At 35.3% G+C, this 23,569-nt stretch overlaps 1 protein-coding gene across 1 annotated transcript; it reads left to right on the top strand.

The window, feature by feature from the left end:
• Nucleotides 1-2,311: 2,311 nt before the first annotated feature.
• LOC107947408 (uncharacterized) lies at nucleotides 2,312-3,750 on the top strand. Its single transcript, XM_016882077.2, has one exon. The coding sequence runs from the start codon at nucleotides 2,663-2,665 to the stop codon at nucleotides 3,572-3,574; it is 912 nt and encodes a 303-aa protein (XP_016737566.2). The 5' UTR covers nucleotides 2,312-2,662; the 3' UTR covers nucleotides 3,575-3,750.
• Nucleotides 3,751-23,569: the final 19,819 nt, after the last annotated feature.

Genomic DNA, 23,569 nt, shown 5'->3' with positions numbered 1-23,569 from the left:
ATATTGGCATCGCAGTTGTACATATATATTGTAATTTTACAGAGGTTATACAATAGAAAAGAAATAAAAAGATTATACAATCTTCTTTCTCAAAATTCTACCTCTTATGAAATCACTTAGTTATATTTCCAAAATGGTTGCAGTAAGTTTTTACTTCAAACATATTCAACCACGAACAAGAAAAAACTTGAAAAATACTTTTATCCAACACATGCTAATATCCAAAACTTACACCCAAATCCCAGTAACTTAAACCTACCTTTAATTTTCCTCAACTTGAATTATAGAGCCTCATCATCACAACTGGTATCTTGGAATATCGCATGAAACATTTTTATGAATATGTGAACTGCTAGGATTCCTCTTGTCCCACTGAAGACAATGGAAGACTTGCTAAAAATTAAAAACTCCATGCCCGTTAGTATATCACATGGAAGATAACAATGAAAAGATGCTCGTTCCCTCTTCCGATCAGGGAGCAGCATATAGTATGGTCGTTCCGTAAGGGTTTGAAAGTGAAGTGCGAGATGCCTTCTTCCAAATGATGAATTAATGGTGTACACAATTCATGAGAGATACTCTCTTGGCTCCGCAATCTCTACCCCCAATCGTGTCTCCTACAACACCCCATTTTCCTCAAAATACAGTAAGTGTTCATCGGCCTCTGATTGATAAGATTTGAAAGTGTGGGGATTAAGAATTTAAAGATTAGAAGGATGATGATCCGGTTTAGTGAATACTGGTTGGAAAATACTTAGTGAGTTTTCGATGAAATGATGTGCTAACCCGAAGATGGTTAAAGATGTGCCATATCACTACTAAGACAAGAAGCTTACAAGTGGTGGACTACTTTGATATCAGTCGTTCCGAAAGGCCGGGTGAATTGAGATTTCTTTCTATATGAATTCAGAAAGAGATATATCAGGTGGCGATACCTTAAAAAGAAAAAAAGGGAGAATTTTTAGAATTGAAGGAAGGGAGCATATATGTGGCAAAGTATGAATGGGAATTCATCCGACTTAGTAAGTACGCCCGAGAGATTATGCCAACAGAAGATGAAATGTGCACCCGTTTCGAGTGGGGTCTGAACAAAGATATCCGAATGTTAGTGGGAGCACTTGAATTGAAATAGTTTGTGGTTTTATCTGAAAGAGCACAGAAGATGGAAGACATGTGCAACGAAAAGAAACAAGCCAAATCGAAGCTCCGTGATTCTGATAAATGGAGTATGACCCATTCGTTTCGAGCTCCTCCATCGAAAAATTCAAAAGATGTTCATAGTCATTTTTCATTTCCGTCAAGGTTTTCGAGGGGCCGAGAACATTTAAATTATTCGACAGCCTTGTGAACGAGAAAACCCTGACTCTAATTAACACTATAAATCGTGCGGTACATTTAAATTAGATAGCTAGTTCCCATGACATCATCCAATTGCACACCCAATGAAACCATGCCCATTTGTTCTTCAATAAAATAAACTGACAATTATGGATTGAGTTATATTTAACAACCATGTATTGTTCAAAGCATCGAATAAGGAGTCTCTCTCGAAATGAAGCCAAAAGCGATACTAAGAGACGAGCTTCATCTTTCTTATAATTTAGAGAAAACAGTGAATATCAAGGCAAACATGAGATGAAGTGCGGTTTCAAATCTCACAGTTCCAACACCAATTTTTTTGTTAGCCTTAGGCTAGACTGAAATTTAACTAGACTTGATAAAATAATAAGCAATGAAAAATACAAAAGAAATTTTTTTTAATTACAATGGGAAATAAGGAATAAAGGTGGAGACGTTTGAAATTCCCAGTAATGGGACTTACATTTATATAGAGAGAGTTGGTACTTGTATATATAGTAGAAGATAGATAAACAATGAAGCACCAAATTTAGTAGAATCCATATCCAAAATTCATTGAAAAATGTAGAGGGTTCGGAAACAGAACATGTTTTTCTCTTGTTGAGATGATGATGATAGCTAGGCCATGGTTAACTTGGTAAGGGAGATTGAAACCGTGACTTGTTCCATGTTTGAGAATTTTTTGTCCCTTATCTCAGGGCCAAAAGAACAATGAAAGAAGACCAGCTGGTTGTTAGTTTCCAGAATCGAATAGCAAACAGGAAGAGACATTAATGAATTTGAAAATGTTGATGCTGGTTGTGGGTCAGGAGATGAACACATCATGTTGAGATGCAAAACCAGCTAAAGGACTCGTATTGGCTAAAAAAAAGTAGTAATAATAATAAAGAAATAATTTCATTCCATACATGTGTTGCTGCACAAAAAAGATAAATTGTTAGAAGTAAGCGGATCTTGCCTCCTTGCGGAACCTAATCAACAAGACAGCAAAAACAAGAAGAAGACGAGACAAGTTGAAAGCAAATGATTCATTAATACAAGGCATTGAATGTAGTACCACAGTGCGCATTATTATATAATATTTGTTTATATGGATATTATGGCATTGAAAACTAGTAGTGTTTGTTGCTACCGAAGGGTGATGAGTTGTTGTGATTGTGGAGAGGAGACACAGCAGAAACATTTTGGCGATAGTTGTGGGGATCGAGATCGAGTTAGTTCATGTTGCTTGCTTCCAATTGATATTTAAAATGATTGAGATTCCTCGTGTCTGCCCTCAACCTGTGATATATATGTTGCGCAGATGGTAAGGGGACTACAGCAAATAGCTAAGCAGAGTTGGAAACACATATCGCTTTTGCATAACAAGACAATGGCAGCCTCATACCATGCTCGATCAAACAGCTTGCCCTCTAGGCAACACCCTATCGTTTCACAAATCGACGAGAACCTGAACCGGTTGAGGGCATCTCAATCAGCCTCTACATCATCATTGATAGGCCACAATCTAAGTGGTCTTCAGGATTTGCATGAATGTGTTGATGTATTGCTTCAATTTCCCCTCACCCAACAAGCTCTCGCCCAAGAGAAGCAAAGGGAAATGGTTGAAGAGCTTTTGGATGGATCTCTCATGCTCTTGGATGTATGTACCACTGCTAAGGATGCCTTGTTGCAGACAAAGGAATGCACACACGAGCTTCAGTCAATTTTACGCAGAAGACGTGGAGCCGAAGGGCTTGCTAATGAGTTTAGGAAATACTTGACATCTAGGAAAGCCATGAAAAAGGCAATCTGCAAGGCCTTAGAGAACTTGAAGCATATACAGAATAAACTCAGTACTCCTGGCGAGAATGGAGCTGTGATTAGCGTCTTAAGAGATGTAGAAGCAGTTACCATCAGCGTGCTAGAATCCGTATTGTCCTTTATTTCAGGGCCAGAGGCAGAATCAAAATCGAGCCGTTGGTCGCTGGTTTTGAAGCTAATGCACCAGAAGAAAGTAATGTGCGAGGAAGAACAGAAAGCAAATAAATTTTTGAGTGCTGAAGCTGCAGTGCGTTCCTGCATCAAATCCGAAAACATGAAGCATGTCGAGAACGTGCAAAAGGAGCTTCAAAGCTCAGAGTTGAGCATCCAAGATCTTGAAGAAGGCCTTGAAACCCTCTCCAGGCATATGATAAAAACTAGAGTTACTGTTCTTAATATCATCAGCTGTTAAATATTGGCATCGCAGTTGTACATATATACTGTAATTTTACAGAGGTTATACAATAGAAAAGAAATACAAAGATTATACAATCTTCTTTCTCAAAATTCTACCTCTTGTGAAATCATTTAGTTATATTTCCAAAATGGTTGCAGTAATTTTTTACTTCAGACATATTCAACCATGAACAAGAAAAAACTTGAAAAATACTTTTATCCAGCACATGCTAATATCCAAAACTTACACCCGAATCCCAGTAACTTAGACCTACCTTTAATTGTCCCCATGTTGAATTATAGAGCCTCATCATCACAACTGGTTTCTTGGAATATCTCATGAAACATTTGTATGAATATGTGAGCTGCCAGGATTCCTCTTGCCCCACTGAAGACAATGGAAGACTTGCTAAAAATTAAAAACTCCATGCCCGTCAGTTTATCACATGGAAGAAGGCAATGAAAAGATGCTAATTTGATATTATGTTAATCATAAAATTTTTTTATGTTAGAGGAAAAGGAAGCAAGGATCAGAAAGTGGATCTTGTTCAACTTCAAACCCTTCTTTATTTTGTTATCAAATTGCATGAAAAATAATGGTAAGTGCTAACACACACGTGGAAATAATGAATTGGTTGTCTGTTTTTCCTTAATATATTTGAAAAATGTCACCAACTCCCGTGCATTGGCAACTAGGATGGTTTCAACGTGTGCAAAGAAACGGCAAGGATATATATATTGAAGTGCTTGGATTGTGAGCTGGAGAGATGGTAGAGGGGAGACATTGCATGAACATTGCTGCCACCCTTTGATCGAGATCTTAATTAATCACGTCAACATTAGCAGAAAGAAGAAGCATTTGAGATTCCCTTTGTCTCCATTGATTGATATGCATATACATATATATATCTTGGGAGCAGATGCCTAGTATTTCAGTGAAAATTGCAAGAAACGTTGATTCAACAAATAGGCTTCTTTGCTCAGAACAAAAACAATGGCAGCCACTCGATCCAACAGTTTCCCCCGCTCATCTAGACAACACCCACTAGCAACAGAAGTTAATGAGCATTTGAATAGATTTGTACAACACCCATCTAAAGAGGCATCTACTTCATCATCATCAATAAGCCATAAACTAAATGGCTTTCAAGATTTGTACGACTGTGTTGTTAAGTTTCTTCAGTTGCCTCTGTCCCACCATGTTTTAGCCCACGAATGTGCTGATGAGTTGTTGGATGGTTCACTTAGACTCCTCGACCTTTGCAGCACTGCAAAAGATATTGTGCTGCAAACAAAAGAAAGCGCAAGTGAACTTCAATCGGCTTTGCGTCGAAGGAAAATCGGTGAAGCCGAGATCGCAAGTGAAGTGAGGAAATACATGAGCTCCAGGAAAGTTGCCAAAAAGACTATCCACAAGGCATTGGGAAACTTGAAGGTCATACAAAGGAAAAACACAGTCTCACCTTCAGAAACAGTTAGCATGCTGAAGAAGATTGAAGCAGTGACTTGTTCTATGTTTGAGGATTTGTTATCTCTCATCTCCGGACCAAAGCCTGGAAGTTGGTTATCAGTTTCGAAACTATTGCATCAAAGAAGAATAGCGTGCGAAGATGCTGGAAGAAACGTGAATGAATTTGAAAAGGTTGATGTTGCTTTGAAATCCTTCGGAATAACCAAATCTGAGATCATAAATCTTGAGATGCAAAACCAGCTAAAAGACCTGGAGCTGTTTATTCAAGATCTTGAAGATGGACTTGAATGCCTCTTCAGGTGTATGATCAAAGCAAGAGTCTCGCTTCTTAACATCCTTACCCTGTAAAAAACCAAACCCAATTTTGGATTACATCATGTATAGAAATCAAATATACATACATACATACATATAAATGAAATACTCTTTTCCATTTCCATACGATAAAATCTCCAAGTTATTTTTCCTCTTTCAGTAGCATTTGTTTTAACCTTCTTTTCTTCCAGAGAAAACAAAAAAGTTACATAAAACAGTAACTAGATAGTAATGAAACAAAGTTAACCTTGGGTTTTTGTATTGTACTTTCTTCTTAAATATGATGCAATTAATTTATCAAGTTTGAGGCTGGTAGGATTCCTTTTGTCTCTAAATTAAACAACAATCAATCCATTCACACGGATTCATGCATTAATAGTGATAACAGCAAGCTTATATTCAAATCTATCACACGTTTCAATTGATGAAAAATGGTGAGGCCAGCTTGTTGCCAAATATCAACCATTAAACTCCACCCTTTTTTTCTATTTGTTGGCAATATGTGTAGAAATTATTAAGCTTGCATGCAGATATTGCCTCCCTCCGCCACAACAAGATAATCGTATAATAAACTCTACCCATTTTTCTGTTTGTTGCCAACATGTGCAACATGCACATATTGCGTAAAAACCCCTTGTTTTTACAAATGGTTGAATTGTAGTAGGAACAAAACGACTCTCTAAACAGATATGATAGGTGAGTTTTTGTCAACTGAATTCAACACCTTTCGCGAAGCAAATGGAATAAACAAAGAGTTCACAACACTAATACATCTGAGCAGAATCGCGTAGCAAAACACTAGAACTGCACTGTTGTTGAAATGTGCAGAAGCATGGTGATGCAGTTGCCGCAACAGCATAATATGCAACTAATATTATGCTCCACTTGGTCTTCTAGTGTATAGAGACTAGATCTCTTCAAAACTGGTAAGTTCAGAAATGGTAAGTACAATGACTAAATGGTAAAATTCTTATTTCTACCGTAAAAGGGCAACGATGTAATTTTCACCCCCAATGAATTCATGTTAAAGGTTGAATGTGAGTTATGAGATTTGAGTGGCTAAATAATTATTTGTTGTGAAGAAATTGAACTGAAGGGTAAAACAGAAATTTTTCCAAAAAGGCATTTTGGTCATTTCTCAAGAATATTCACAATCCCTCTAAAAAGAAAATATTCATAACATATAAAAGTGGAAACCCAAATACCAAAATCTAAGTAACTCGACTCTCAAAATTAGTTCCAAGTGGAGTCACCTAGTTGCATAACGTGTTAGTCGAGAACCTAGCAAGCTAGACACGAAAACCTAAAAATGTGGTGTTGTCACTAACCAATTCGAGCTAGTCAGGTTAACCACCTATTGCCTAAAGTTAGAAGACTAAACTTAATATGAATATAACGAAAAGAAAAACATAAATACTACACCCTAATCTCATTACCAAAATCTAGGTTCGGGAGTATAATTATGTGTGTGGAATGTTTGAGAATCCCTACAACGCCTATTCAAAGATAATCCTATGAAGTTTGGTGTTTAAGGTTTTTAAATCAAGATTCTAAGCACGAATATAAATATATGACCTACCTTCAAAAACTAAAAGAGAGCTAAAACTAAATCCAATAATTAACATAGGATATGAAAAGAAAAGAAAATTTAATTCTAAAATTAATACCAAAAATTAAAAATCAATAAATTTTCAATAATTTCTATCAATATGTGAGCTGCCAGGATTCCACTTGCCCCACTGAAGACAATGGAAGACTTGCTAAAAATTAAAAACTCCATGCCCGTCAGTTTATCACAAGGAAGATGGCAATGAAAAGATGCTAATTTGATATTATGTTAATCATAAAATTTTCTTATGTTAGGGGAAAACGAAACAAGGATCAGAAAGTGGATCTTGTTCAACTTCAAACCCTTCTTTATTTTGTTATCAAATTGCATGAAAAATAATGGTAAGTGCTAACACACACGTGGAAATAATGAATTGGTTGTCTGTTTTTCCTTAATATATTTGAAAAATGTCACCAACTCCTGTGCATTAGCAACTAGGATGGTTTCAACATGTGCAAAGAAACGGCAAGGATATATATATTGAAGTGCTTGGATTGTGAGCTGGAGAGATGGTAGAGGGGAGACATTGCATGAACATTGCTGCCACCCTTTGATCGAGATCTTAATTAATCATGTCAAAATTGGCAGAAAGAATAAGCATTTGAGATTCCCTTTGTCTCCATGGATTGATATGCATATACATATATATAACTTGGGAGCAGATGCCTAGTATTTCAGTGAAAATTGCAAGAAACGTTAATTCAACAAATAGGCTTCTTTGCTCAGAACAAAAACATTGGCAACCACTCGATCCAACAATTTCCCCCGCTCATCTAGACAACACCCACTAGCAACAGATGTTAATGAGCATTTGAATAGATTGAGGGCTTCTAAAGAGGCATCTACTTCATCATCATCAATAAGCCATAAACTAAATGGCTTTCAAGATTTGTATGACTGTGTTGTTAAGTTTCTTCAGTTGCCTCTGTCCCACCATGCTTTAGCCCACGAATGTGCTGATGAGTTGTTGGATGGTTCTCTTAGACTCCTCGACCTTTGCAGCACTGCAAAAGATATTGTGCTGCAAATAAAAGAAAGCGCAAGTGAACTTCAATCGGCTTTGCGTCGAAGGAAAATCGGTGAAGCCGAGATCGCAAGTGAAGTGAGGAAATACATGAGCTCCAGGAAAGTTGCCAAAAAAGACTATCCACAAGGCATTGGGAAACTTGAAGGTCATACGAAGGAAAAACACAGTCTCACCTTCAGAAATTGTTAGCATGTTGAAGAAGATTGAAGCAGTGACTTGTTCTATGTTTGAGGATTTTGTTGGTGTTATGAACAACAATCAAGCTAGTTCGGCTATGACTTGAACAGCAAGACTCGTGACTTGGGGAAGAAACAAAGCAGAAATTTGCTTAAGAACAGAACTAAGTTGAAGGCAAAGAAAAATGGAGAGTATATGGATGAAAACTTCTTGATTTTTGTTAATTCAAAACAACAGAGGCACTAAGCCATTACATATATCAGTCAAACTGATCAAGACAAACAAATTTTCACCTAAACAACTACTAACTCCACTAAGATACATTGAAACTTGCTAAATTATGTCGTACATGTTGCTTTACTGAGTTTTCAGTCAACCTAATTACATCATGAAGGAGTTTCCAACTAAGTTCAAATCTAACTTGATTACAAAGAGATAATTGAAGTAACAAAATCAAAATGAAACTAAATAGCAGCATCGTGCTTCAGCTGCTGCAAAGCTTGGCTCGACTGCATGTACTGCTCCTTGCTGTATGAGCTGCATGGATGCCAACTTCAACACTCTTTCTTGGCTTCCATGCTGCAAATTCCCATTTTCTTTCTTAATTTGTTGAATCTTGACACACTAAGGGGCTTTGTCAAGATGTTTGGCAGTTGTTATTCAGAATTACAATGAATCAGCTTTACTTCTCGAGCTTGCTCCATCTCCCTAACAAAATGGTATTTAATTTTGAAGTGTTTTGTCCTTCCATGGAACACTGGATTCTTTGCAATTGCAACCGCAGATTGGTTGTCACAATAGATCTCTGTTGCTTCCCTTTGATGCAGATTCAAATCAACTAAGATCTTCCTTAGCCATATGGCTTGATTTACAGCTCCTGCACCTGCCACATATTCTGCTTCTGCTGTGGACTGAGCAACAATTGATTGCTTCTTCGAACTTCAACAGAAAATGGCTGAGCCAAAAGTAAAAACATACCCTAAGGTTCTCTTCATATCATCCTTTGAGCCAGCCCAATCACTATCAGCATAGCTAATCATTTTAAAGTTTTCAACCTTGTTATATAGCATTCCATAATTCAGGCTACCTTTGATGTACCTGAGCACCCTTTGTTTAGCTTTAAAGTGTTTTTCATTGCAGCAATGCATAAATCTTGAGAGTAAACTCATAACAAACATGATATCTGGTCTGGTGGCAGTTAAATATAACAAGCAACCAACTAGGCTTCTATAAACAGATTCACTAACCTATTCAAAAACATATTGGCTCGATAGTTTTTCTCCAATAGCAATTGGTGTGTTTGTCCCCTTGCAATTCAGTATAAAAAACTTGGTCAAAATCTTCATTGCAAATGCTCTATGACTCAAAAAGATTCCATTTTGAGTTTGGGACACATCCATACCAAGGAAGTAGGACATTTGTCCCAAATTAGACATCTCAAAAATCTGTTGCATTTTGGCTTTGAAATCAACTAACATTGCTTGGTCTCCACCTGTCACTAGCAGGTTATCAACATATAGAGACACTATTAATTGTGTTTCAGCACCTTTCTTCTTAACATACAAAGTAGGTTCACTATTTCTTCTTTCAAATCCAAGGCTAGCAAGGTAAGCATTGATCCTGCTATACCAGGACCTTGGTACCTGTTTCAAGCCATACAAGGCTTTCTTAAGTTTGTAAACCATGTCTTCTTTGCCAGCCACTTTAAAACCTTAAGGTTGTTCAACATAGACCTCCTATTCAAGAAATCCATTTAGAAAGGCTGACTTCACATCAAGCTGGTGAATTCTCCATTGCATTTGTGCTACTAAGGCAATTAGCAGCCTGATGGTGTCTAGCCTAGCCACGGGTGCAAAGGTTTCCACGTAATCCAAACAATACTTCTGGCTAAACCCCTTAACAACTAGCCTTGTTTTTAGCTTATTCAAGCTCCCATCAGTATTGTGCTTAGCTTGAAACACCCATTTTACGCCAATAAATTTTCTATTAGCTGGTCTTTCAACTAGTTCCCATGTCTAGTTCTTCACAATCATTCTGATTTCTTCTGTCATGGCCTATTTCCAGCCTTGCTGAGCTTCAGCCTCTTCAAAGTAGCTCGGTTCAACCTCAGCCATTTAAGCTCTTTCATAAATTTCAGTCAATGGTCTTGTGCCCCTGACTGGTTCATCATCTATGTCCATTTCAGAATCATTCTGATCTGGCTCAGTCTGATCTACCATCAGGTCTTCAGGAACTGTCTCAGGTTCATTCTTCTCTCAATTCCATCATATTTTCTCATTGAACACCACATCTCTGCTCACAAGCACATTGTTTATTGAAGGATCCAAGATCCTATAGCTTTTCTTGACTGTACTGTAGCCTACCAGAATGCCAGGTTAAGCCTTCTTGGTCAACTTGCCCCTCTTCACTGCTGGAACATGAGCATAGCATATGCTGCCAAAGACCCTCAGGTAAGCCAGAGAAGGCTTGAACCCAAACCAGGCCTCAAATAGAGTCTTCTTAGCTAAAGCCTTGGTTGGGAGCCTATTTTGAATGTACACAGCAGTGTTAACTGCTTCAGCCCACAATGTTTTGGGCAAATTATTCTCAAACAAAAGGCATTTGGCCATGTCCATCAGGCTCATGTTCTTTCTTTCACTTACACCATTCTGTTGAGGTGTGTAAGTGTTAGTAAACTGATGTTTAATGCCTGCTTCAGTAAAAAAAACTTGAAACTGAACTGAGGTATACTGAGTTCCATTATCAGACCTTAGGGTCTTGAGTTTGCAACCTGTTTCAATCTCTGCAGCAATCTTAAACTTGGTAAACACTGAGGCCACTTCTGATTTCTGCTTCAAAAAATAAATCCAACAAAACCTTGAGAAATCATCAATAAACAGAATGAAGCACCTGCTTCCATTTAGTGACTCAGTCTCATGGGGCCACACACATCAGTGTACACGAGCTACAGCCTTTCTGAGGCTCTCCAGGCCTGACTTGAGGGAAATGGAAGCCTGGCCTGCTTTCCTAGCTGGCATACCTCACATACTTCCTAATTTTCAACTGGACTTTTAAATTTTTCAACCAAATCTTCTTTGGTTAGCTGGTCCATTGATCTGTAATTTGCATGACCAAGCCTTTGGTGCCAAAGCTTAGATTCATTTGATGAAGCTGTGTAGGCTGAGTGTAAGTCATTCTTCCAATCAACAAGAAAACTTTTGTCAGCCATAGTGACTTACATAAGCCTGGATCCACTTGGATCATTGATTTGGCACTCCTTACCCTTGAACACCACAAAGTAACCTTTTTCTAATAGTTGAGCTATGCTTAGAAGATTTCTGTCAATCTCAGGCACTAGCAACACATTTGAAATGAGCTTGTTACCTGTAGGAGTGCATATCAAAACATCTCATTTACCTTCTGCCTTAATAAAATAGCCATTACCAACTTTTACCTTGGTTTTGCAGCTTTTGTCTAATGACTTGAAGATAGCAGCATCTGGTGTCATGTGGTTGGTGTAACCACTATCTAAGAGCCATCCATTTGTGACCTTCTGCTGAGCAGCTGAGCATAACACAGCAAAAACTTGCTCCTCATTATCACTATCTTCTTTTGCTACTCGAGCCTCAACATTTGGCTACTGGGGTTGGTTCTGTCTTGTCTGCCCTTATTTCTGCAAGCCTTTTCAACATGCCCCATCTTTTTGCAGTATTGACACTGCACATCTGGCCTAAACCAGCAACTTACCTCTAGATGACCAGGTCTGTAACACCCCTTACCCGAGACCGTCGCCGGAATCGAGTACGAGATGTCATCCAATTTAACTTAACAATTCGGAGCATAAAAATTTGCTTTTAAAATTAAATTCACTGTTCACAACAAAACTGTCTACCTGCGTGACTGCCACTAATTTAATTATAACTCGAGTTACAAGACTCGAAATTTCAATCCGTAAATTTTCCCTGAAACTAGACTCATATTTATACTTATCATAAAATTTTAAGAATTTTTTACTTATCCAATTAGTACAGTTTATTTATTAAAGTATCTCCTGTTTCACAGCTCGACAGGTCTGACCTCTTGGCACTAAAAACCAATTATCTAATTGTACAGAATTCTTATATGGTTACCGTTTATTTCTTTTGAAAATATACTCACTAAGGAATCTATACATATAAATTATGACCTATAATTATTTCTGTGCAATTTATAATGATTTTATAAAGTCAGAACAGGGGACTTCAAAAACCATTCTGACCCTGTCACACTAAAGTTCAAATATCTCAGAATATAAAATTCATTTGCCTACACCGTTTCTTTTATGTAAAAATAGGCTTGATAAGATTTAATTCTATATATCATACACTCTCTAATTCCATTTCTAATATTTATGATGATTTTTCACATTCACATCACTGCTGCTGTCAAAGAAACTGCTTCTTTGAATTAGTTACCATTTAAACATACATAACACCCAAAACATAATTTTTACTAACTATTTCAATAGCTAATCTTAGCCATATCATTTGAACATGCTCAAAATGATTAAGACTCTATACATGCCATAACTTTAAACATTTTGAAAACACATAATACCAAGATGGCTGTGATAGTGTGATACGAGCTCCGACGATCCCCAATTTGAGGAAGCTCAAAACACTATAAAACAAAGGAAAGAAAGAAAGCTGTAAGCTATAAATAGCTTAGTAAGTTACATGTAAACAATAATTACTCATTTAATAATTAACACTTTTAACATATAACTAATCAAAACATTTCTTAGCAATTTCAATCACTTACACATGCACAATCTTACCAATTCACTTGCATATACATTTTCACACTTAACATTTATCACATATGCTCAATTCTTTCAATTGTACCTGCATACACACTTCATATCATATTTACTTTAACCCATCATTAATCCCGTTGAACACTCGGAATATACACAGATACGTAGAGATTTAGCACATAAGTGCAACACTGATATGTAGCCGAAGCTACCACTGTTATGTAGCCGAAGCTACCACTAAAATGTAGCCGAAGCTACCACTGATCAATAACACTGGAAATGTCCACGGGTCTGCTCACACACAAGCTGTCAAGTGTCTGCAAGACATGCTAGATCACCCAGCACTCGGGACTCACTGTAACACTGTAACACTGATCTCTAGTGACATGTCACTTGTATCCACTTCTATTCCTAAGTTCAACCGGGAATTTACACTTAACACTTTATTTTCAACACTTTAACACTTGAATAATTCATGAATAATTTCCTTCCACATTGAATATTAATTCACATATCAAACATATTTCACTATTTATAAAAATATAACTATTATTTACACGTAACTTACCGCAGATGCAAAATGACTATTTTTGTAATTTAGTCGATAACTTTCTTTTCTCCCCGATCACTTCCACTATTTCTTCTTTCTTGATCTATATTAACACAATTTAATACATTTTATCAATATTCCATTCAAATACAATTCATACACAACATTTTGGCAAATTTACATTTTTCCCCATAACTTTTCGAAAATTCCACCTTTGTCCCAAAGTTCGTAAAAATAAAATTCACTAAATTTTTAAATTTCAAACTTCACTAAATCATATTTCATGCTCATAACAGCCCTCAATTTCACAAAATCACAACTTTATGCACACTTTACCATCTTTCACAATTTGGCCCTTTTTCAACATTTTCATCAAAATTCATCTAGTAAAACTTGTAATTAACACTTCAAGCATTCATTATCTAACATCACTAATCAATTTACAATTATATCATGAATGGGTCAATTTTTAAACTTTAATTTCATTTAAATTAAATAGTAGAAGCATGAAATTCAAGCATCAATAAGCATAAAAATACGAAAATAATTAAAAATGGGGCAAGAAATCACTTACAATTGAGCTTAGGAAGATCAAGAACCCTAGCTATGGTGACATGAATTTTTTTGGCAGCAAACGTCTGATTTTGAAGAAGATGGACACTTATTTTCACTTTATTTTGTCTTTTATTCACTTTTGACAAAAATGCCCTTGACCCATTACTTAGATATTTTTCTAGAATTACCCTTTTGTGTCCATAACACTAATTTATGGTCTAATTTCCACATAAACACTTCCAATTTCATGTAATAATTCAATTAAGTCATTTAATCACTAATTAGACACACTTTGCATTTTTCTCAATTTAGTCCTAAAAATTCAATTAGGCACTAAATCATTAAAATTTCCTATCCATATCTTCACACAATATTTCAATCAATCAATAATTAATAAAAATTTATAAAATTAAATTATTTCACTTTGAATTTGTGGTTACAAAACCACTATTCTGATTAGGCCCTATTTCGGGCTATCACAAGGTCTTTTGCAATGCCTGCAGGATTAGTCCCTTCTTCTTGCAGCATCTAACTTAGGCTTGTCTCTCCAAGTCTTTTTGCCTTTGTAGGTAGAGGTGCTCGAGACTGGCTTAGTTTTAGCTTGGAAGGCACCTTCTTGGTGCTCCTCCAGTCTGCTGGTCTTTCTTTGCTCTTGTGCATACAGAGCATAAATTAGCTCAGTTAAGGAGATGGTTGTCAGATCCCTTGAGTCTTCGAGGGAAGAAATTTTAGCCTTATACCTCTCAGGTAAGGTAGAGATAACCTTCTCCACAATCCTTGCTTCACTGAACTGTTCTCCTAGAAACCTTATACTGTTTACTACAACTATGATCCTATCTGAATAATGGTTGACTGTTTCTTCCAGGTTCAGGAACTGTTGCTGCCTTGTCCTCTCTGTCCCTTGGAACTCCTCTTTCAATCTATCCCAACCCTGCTTTGGTCTCTCACAAGCCAAAATCCTGGTGAAGATGACATCTGACACACAATTTTGAATGCAAGACATGGCTTTATGCCTCTTTGTCCTTTCATCAGCATGTTTCCTGATCTAAGCCACTATAGGATTGGCTCTAAGTGGAGTTGGTTCAGTATCCGAGTTAACTACCTCTTATAAATCAAATGCCTGCAGATAGGTCTTCACTTTGACCACACATATGTGAATGCCCTCTCCATTGAAGATTGGTGTTGCAGCTGGTGAGAAGCCTGATGAAGCCATCGATTTAAAGTTCACATGTTACAGGTCCACTAAGACAAGAGCTCTAGATACCAATTGTTAGTGTTATGAAAAACAAGCAAGCTAGTTTAGCTATGACTTGAACAACAAGACTTGTGACTTGGGGAAGAAATAAAGTAGAAATTTACTTAAGAACAGAACTGAATTGAAGGCAAACAAAAATAGAGAGTATATGGATGAACACTTCTTGATTTTTATTAATTCAAAACAACAAAAGCACTAAGCCATTACATATATCATTCAAGCTTATCAATACAAACAAATTTTCACCTAAACAACTACCTAACACCACTAAGTTACATTGAAACTTGCTAAATTAACTTGTACATGTTGCTTTGTTGAATTCTCAGTCAATCAACACCTAATTACATCATGAATGAGATACTAACTAAGTTCAAATCTAACTTGATTACAAAAAGAACATTGAAGTAACAAAATCAAAATGAAACTAAACAGCAGCATCATGCTTCAACTGCTGCAAAGTTTACCTCGACTGCATGTGCTGCTCCTTGCTGCATGAATGCCAACTTCAACAGATTTGTTATCTATCATCTCTGGACCAAATCCTGGAAGTTTGTTATCAGTTTTGAAACTATTGCATCAAAGAAAAATAGCATGCGAAAATGTTGGAATAAACATGAATAAATTTGAAACGGTTGATGTTGCTTTGAAAACCTTCGAAATAACCAAATCTGATATCATAAATCTTGAGATGCAAAAACAGTTAAAAGACTTGGAGTTGTTTATTCAAGATCTTGAAGATGGACTTGAATGCCACTTTAGGTGTATGATCAAAGCAAGAGTCTCGCTTCTTAACATCCTTACCCTGTAAAAAACCAAACCCAATTTTGGATTACAACATGTATAGAAATCAAATATACATACATACATACATACATACATACATACATACATATAAATGAAATACTATTTTCCATTTCCATACGACAAAAGCTCCATGTTATTTTTCCTCTTTCAGTAGCATTTGTTTTAACCTTCTTTTCTTCTAGAGAAAACAAAAAAGTTACATAAAACAGTAACTAGATAGTAATTAAACAAAGTTAACCTTAGGTTTTTCTATTTTACTTTCTTTTTAAATATGATGCAATTAATTTATCAAGTTTGAGGCTAGTAGGATTTATTTTGTCTCTCAATTAAACAACAATCAATCCATTCACACGGATTCATACATTAATAGTGATAACAACAAGCTTATATTCAAATCTATCACACGTTTCAATTGATGAAAAATGGTGAGGCCAGCTTGTTGCCAAATATCAACCATTAAACTCCACCCATTTTTTTCTATTTGTTGGCAATATGTGTAGAAATTATTAAGCTTGCGTGCAGATATTGCCTCCCTCCACCACAAAAAGATAATCGTATAGTAACTCCACCCATTTTTCTATTTGTTGCCAACATGTGCAACATGCACATATTGCGTGCAAACCCCTTGTTTTTACAAATGGTTGAATTGTAGTAGGAACAAAACAACTCTCCAAATAGATATGATAGGTGAGTTTTTGTCAACTGAATTCAACACCTTTCACGAAGCAAATGGAATAAACAAAGAGTTCACAACACCTTATACATCTGAGCAAAATCGCGTAGCAAAACACTAGAACTGCACTGTTGTTGAAATATGCAAAAGCATGGTGAAGTAGTTGCCGCAACAGTAGAATATGCAACTAAAATTATGCTCCACTTGGTCTTCTAGTCTATAGAGACTAGATCTCTTCAAAACTGGAAAGTTCAGAAATGGTAAGTACAATGACTAAATGGTAAAATTCTCATTTCTACTGTAAAAGGGAACGATGAAATTTTCACCCCCGCCCCAATGAATTCGTATTAAAGGTAGAATGCGAGTTATGAGATATGAGTGGCTAAATAATTATTTGTTGTGAAGCAATTGATCTAAAGGGTAAAACGGAATTTTTTCTAAAAAGGCATTTTGGTCCTTTCTCAAGAATATACACAATCCCTCTAGAAAGAAAATATTCACAACATATACAAGTGGAAACCCAAATACCAAAACCTAAGTAACTCGACTCTCAAAATTAGTTCCAAGTGGAATCAACTAGTTGCATAACGTATTAGTCGAGAACCTAGCAAGCTAGACATGAAAACCTAAAAACGTGGTGTTGTCATTAACCAATTCGAGCTAGTCTAGTTAACCACCTATTTCCTAAAGTTTTAAGACTAAACTTAATATGAATATAACGAAAAATAAAAATAAATACTACAACCTAATCTCATTACCAAAATCTAAGTTAGGGAGTATGATTATGTGCGTGGAATGTTTGAGAATCCCTAAAATGCCTATTCAAAGATAATCCTATGAAGTTTGGTGTTTAGGGTTTTTAAATCAGAATTCTAACACGAATTTAAATATACGACCTACCGTCAAAAACTAAAAGAGAGCTAAAACTAAAATCCAATATTAACGTAGGATATTAAAATAAAATGTAATTCTAAAATTAATACCAAAAAATTGAAAATCAATAAATTTAACTTAAAATACTGAGATTGAAAATTAACACTAAAAATTTTAAAATTTTAAAAATCTAATATTTAAAATCTAAAACAACAATGTTAGATCTAGTTTTTCAAGTATTTTTATATTAAAAAAAGAATATTAAAAATTCCCTACTTAAATCTACAAAAATTATTTATAAGTCCTTAAAAATATTTTCAAAGTGTTGAACAAAATAAATTGTTAAAAATCCTTGCATTAACTTATTTTTAACGAATTTTTAAAGTTTGAAGGACTTCTACCGATACTTAGGTGGACAAGTATCGGTAGAACTTAAGATGAAAAGACCTTGAAAAAGCTACAGAATTCTGCTCGTAGAATTGGGAGTTCTACCGATAAACCCAGACTTCTATCTATAGAACGCACTTTAGTAAGCAAGGTAGTTTTGGCCTGAGACTTCTATCGATACCCTGGTCCCTTCTACCGAAACAAGTCAAGTCAGTAGCCAAAGTTTAGCATCTCCTGCACTTCTATTGATACCTTGAGGACTTCTAACGAAACAAGTCAAGTCAGTAGCCAAAGTTCAACATTCCCTGCACTTCTACCAATATTCTGATGGGTTCTGTAACCTTCCAAACCCAGCCTAGACGTTATTGCTAGATTGAATAGGCTACATTAGCCACAAAAATGGCTAAGCTAACTTACGTTACTTTTTAAGACTTTAAATAAACTCATTTTAGAGAAAACCGTAGTTGTACTTTGAGTTAGCTTAGAAGCATTCATTCATTAGGTCATGTACGCTTAGGGTTCATTTTATTATTGAGAGTGTTGTTTTAGAAAAATCGCTTGCTTGTCGCTCTTCTTTAAAAAAACTTGAAGTTAAACTAATGGAGTAGAAAAACCATTTTTCAAGTCATTTTGGAAAATTAGTTGCCTTATCAATTTGTTTTTCAAAAATAGGTCCTTTGCAATGTAGTGGAAACTAGGGAACAATATCAAATTTTACTTTAAGCTCAATATCATGCATTACCCGGTTATTATGCTTGATTAATCCATGCATGCAAAAATCCCCAAAAGAAAAGTTATCAAGCCACAGACCAGAAATAATTAAAAATTACGAGCCAAAACTAATAAAGACTTCAGAATACTTAATTAAATAATAATAATCCGAGGTCCAAGTTGATTCTCCGAATGCTGAGTTCGGTCCTAATTTTGATGTTTACCTAAAAAGTTAAACACTATTGGGGGTGAGCTTATGAAAAGCTCAGTGTGAATCAAACAATTATTTAAATGGACAAAAACATAAATATCGAATACATTGAAACATCTTAGCATTAACATAAGAACACAAAACCATCATTGGAATTTCATATCATTACATAGCCATTATCAAATTGATGTTAAACGGTGTATGAGCATGGGACATCATTCATTCGAGTAACAATCACCATTCAATACAACAAAATACAATACATAGTATAAATTATTAACATTCAAATATGTCGTGCACATGATGTAATGCAAAAAAGGTTTCTACCCATACCATCAGCTACACACCATGAGTTCCCCAAAACCTATCATCCGAACTCCAAAACATTATGGGCTTAAGCCCGTTGTGGTTAAAACCACCGATAACAATATGGAGAAAATTCTGCTAGTAAAAATGCAGGCAAGCTACTAGTAAAAATGCGATAAATCGTCATTCCCCTCAGTATTCCAGGTGCAGTGTACTGGTTACAAATAATGTAGACTTAATATGTCGTCGGTACTCCATGGAACTCCTCCGTCAACCACAAAATCTCAACCCAATGCATATGCAATATGTCATACAATCTTATAGATAATCATATCTCAATACTTTTCACATTTATTTGACATACTCAGCATTTCATCAATAATCACATACTTTTAGTAAATGGAAACAGTGTTCCAATCTTTCAAATTACCATTGAGTTGGTATCAATCAATATCGTTCAATTTCACATATTTTACGGATTTTCATTATGCATAAATAACACCCTTTTCAGTACACAATATAAAAAATATCTCATGCATTTAAATCATACATAAGCTTAATATCTCAACACATTATATCATTCAGTCAAACATTCTCATATCTCATAACTCAAATATGCAATTACAAACTCAATCAAACATTCATACTATCAAACTAGCAATTTTGCCAACATGTCAATCTTTTAAGGCTCAAAACATACCTGGTTTGGCCACTCACAAAATCAATAATTAGGCTATTAATTCAATCCAATCAGCAAGATAATTATTCAAATATAACATGATATTTAAAATTTTCAAACAATTTTATGACTTTACGACCCATACCTTATTTTTTGCTTCCTCGCAGCACACTAGCTAATCTTCCAATTTACCTTAATAATTTCTTAAACGAACCTAAACCAAAATTCAGTATAAATTCAATAAATTTACCATTAAAATAGCGCCCAAACACCCACTTATGATTTCAAACAAATCATTAAAATTATAACTATTTTATGAATCCAAACTAGTTAGATTCCTTACACTGTATCGATTCAAACCATACATACAATCGTTCTTTGCCTTTACGGATAATTTGGGGCGTTTGGGTCAGCACCTAGTTCAATAATATACTGGAAAATAAGTAGCTAATTAATTATTAAATTCCTTCATTTAATCAATTCATAACATTTACCGAACAACTATGTCGAAATAACAAACTAGTTACCCTTAATTGCACTTACGTTTCATGATTTATGGGTTACGAATGGTCAATCGATCAAGAACGTTTTTCCCTAATAAAAATGGATTTAAAAGCTGATTAAGAGGGTTCAAGAACTCAAATTAAGGGTGGAAATTATAATCAAGAACCAAGAAACAAAACATCCCCATTTCTTTCACATAGGCACACGCACCACCACCCATGGTGGCCAAAATTAGGGCTGAATTTTAAAACGGTTTGAGATCTCATTAAATTTTGGAAAAATACATTTGAAATAATTTAAAGTCCCCCAAATTCCAGATCTGGAAATTTTGGTTTTTAATTGACAAGATTAATGAAGAAATTGAAGAGAAAATAGATCTTACCCAAGCTAGTTGAGAAAAATGGCAATGACACTTTCTTGGCAATGTTCGGGATCGATCTTGGGGTTCAAGATTTCATATTTGGGGCTGATTTAGATTAGGATAAATGGTAGCAATATAATAAGGAATATGGTGAAAAATCTTGACGCAAAAAGAAAAAGAAAGAGATTGTAAAATGGGAGGTGTAGGTGATGGCATTAATGGAGGAAAGGAAAAAAAATCAAAGAGAATGAGAGGAGGAGAGGAATGGCTAGGGCAATGAGGAGGAGGATTAAAGGCTAATTATTAGTGAAAAATTAATATTTATACCTAGGTTAACTAGGCTTGGATGGCCTACACATTAAAACAAGAGGTTTTCGTCAAAAAAGTTAAATTATTTGCATGGGAATGTAATTGAAGTTAGGATCTCAAGGATAAATTCACTAATGTTTAACCATCAAACTAGAGTTTAAGGAAAAATTTTCAAAATAATAAAAATGGTAAGAGAGAAGGGATTTGAACTTGGGTTTCAAGGAACATTTTACTAACACTTAACCAACAAACCAATACCTCATTTATTTTCTAAAAATGCATATATAATTTTAAAAATTAAGGTACGACCACTCTCTCTCGCTTCACAAACTCGATTCTATTAACCCCTGATTTTTGGGATGTTACAGGTTCTACCGATACCAATTAAAACTTTCAAATTCTATCGACACAAAAGAACTTATACCGATAGAATAATCCCAACGGTCATATTTTGGAAAGACTTCTACCGATACAAGTTTCCTTCTACTGATACTATAAATTTAAAAACTACATTTAATGCTTGTTTTTATGGCTGCAATGACTCTATTTTGTTTTTAACGGCTAGAAATGTCACAAGGTTGTTACGGGACTTAATTACAAATTCAAGGCTCCCCGTTGAAGTTAAAAAAGACAAGAAACAAGTATCTAACTTCCAAGAACTCAATTTTCCAATCTTGATAATACTCTAAAATGACATACTTTATGTGTTAATTGCATATATTTTTTGAGTATGATCCTACTAATTTGGGTTTTTTATGGGTTTTTATCTTCTAGTGACTAAATTGAAGGAAAAAAGAAGTTTAGGGACAAAAAGCATGAATTTAAAGACAAAATGGGTCAGCATGCGAAATAGGGAAGAAATGGTGCTGAAAATACAAAGTACAAAAGACTTAGGGCAAAAATTCAAAGAAGAGATTTATGAACAGAAGAATTCGAATTTTATTTTTAGGATTATTTTAGGATTATTGTGATATTTTTTAGATTTAATTTCAGATTATATATTTATTTATCTTTTAGAGTTTAAATAGGAACAAACTAGGTTTTCTATGTACTATAAATAGGGGAAAGAGTGACATGAATATTGGCTCATCATTTTCTGTAAAAAAACTCATTCCCTCTAAGGCTCTAGCCTTTTAGTTTCTTTTCCCTTTTCAATAAAATTTTATTCTACTACACTTGTGTTTCATTTCTCGAAAGCATGAGCCACTAAACTTATCTAGGCAAAGGTTCTCGAGATTCCCCAAAAAATGGTTCATGAGGCTTAGAACCTGCACTTAGCCTTCTCAACGAGTATTCATCATTTCTCCACTTTACGGGACTGGCGCTTTCGTCCATGTCCTTCCAAAAGTGATCTTTTCATCTTGTGCAAGGAACAGCCGCTTTGTATGTTTTGAGGAAGTTGCACAATTGACTCACTAACTTACTGCATCAGTGGCTGTCGCCCAAAAGATGAAATGGCATGGCATTCGCCATTGAGAAATGATGATCTAGTGTAAGATGGTCCAACAAAAGTGACGTTTGGAATCTAAGTGGAGCTGGTGGTCTTAGGCATCCGCTTCCACTATAACTAGCTTATTCTATTTTGAGAAGGATCACCTAAAACCCTAGGATTGAATCTAAGGAGGATCGAGATAACCAGAGGCAAGAATCCCTTAAACCGAAGAATCTCTTTCCTCAATTATGTTTCCTTTTACAATTTCAATTGCAATTCATACAATTTCAGTTCGTCCATATTTTTAATTCTTTCTTTTTTATTTTTCCTAGGTATGCCATTTTTCTTGGGCACAACTGTGCCCAAGATTTCGAAGAACAATAAGTTGTAGCAATCCAGTCCCTGAGAATTTTACCCTACTTCCCTTATACTATTATTTTCGTTGTTTCATAGGGATAGGTTATTTTTTGTGCTTTCAATGACACACCAAATCTTTCTCCATCTTTTACTAAATATTTCTTGTACACACTTGTGGGTTAACTTTTCTATCATTCTTTCAAGTGTTGTAACTTTGTGTAAGAGTGCTTAATTTTTTATTATCTACCTTTAGAGGTATCATCTTATTCATCATTTTTTTCTCTCATTTGTGAGGTGTTACTTAAGGTTTTGGGTAGAAAACCTTAAGGAGAAGTGGTTTTATTTTACCTTTGAAAATATAGGGATTTGTAAGGTTAAACATTGTTCTTAAAGGCTAAAATCTAGTGAATTTGGGAAATCCTTAGTTAAGGAAAGCTAAGGTAGTGGGTGTAGACAATTGAGGCCGAACCACTATAAATACTTGAGTCATTTTATTTTTACCTGTTCCCGAAAATGTTTTAATACACTAATTCACCTCCCTCTTGGTGTATTTCAATATCAACAATTGGTATTAGAGCTAGAACTCTAGAGACAGTTTTACCACTAAGAGAGAAGATCCTCAAGATACCTAAGATGGAAGCCACATGTCAATAAATTTGCTTCATGGCATT

This window comes from Gossypium hirsutum, chromosome D12, assembly GCF_007990345.1.
Source record: "Gossypium hirsutum isolate 1008001.06 chromosome D12, Gossypium_hirsutum_v2.1, whole genome shotgun sequence".
NCBI lineage: Eukaryota > Viridiplantae > Streptophyta > Magnoliopsida > Malvales > Malvaceae > Gossypium > Gossypium hirsutum.
Note: the sequence above shows the minus strand (reverse complement) of the source record. Positions and strands in the feature narration are given on the sequence as shown.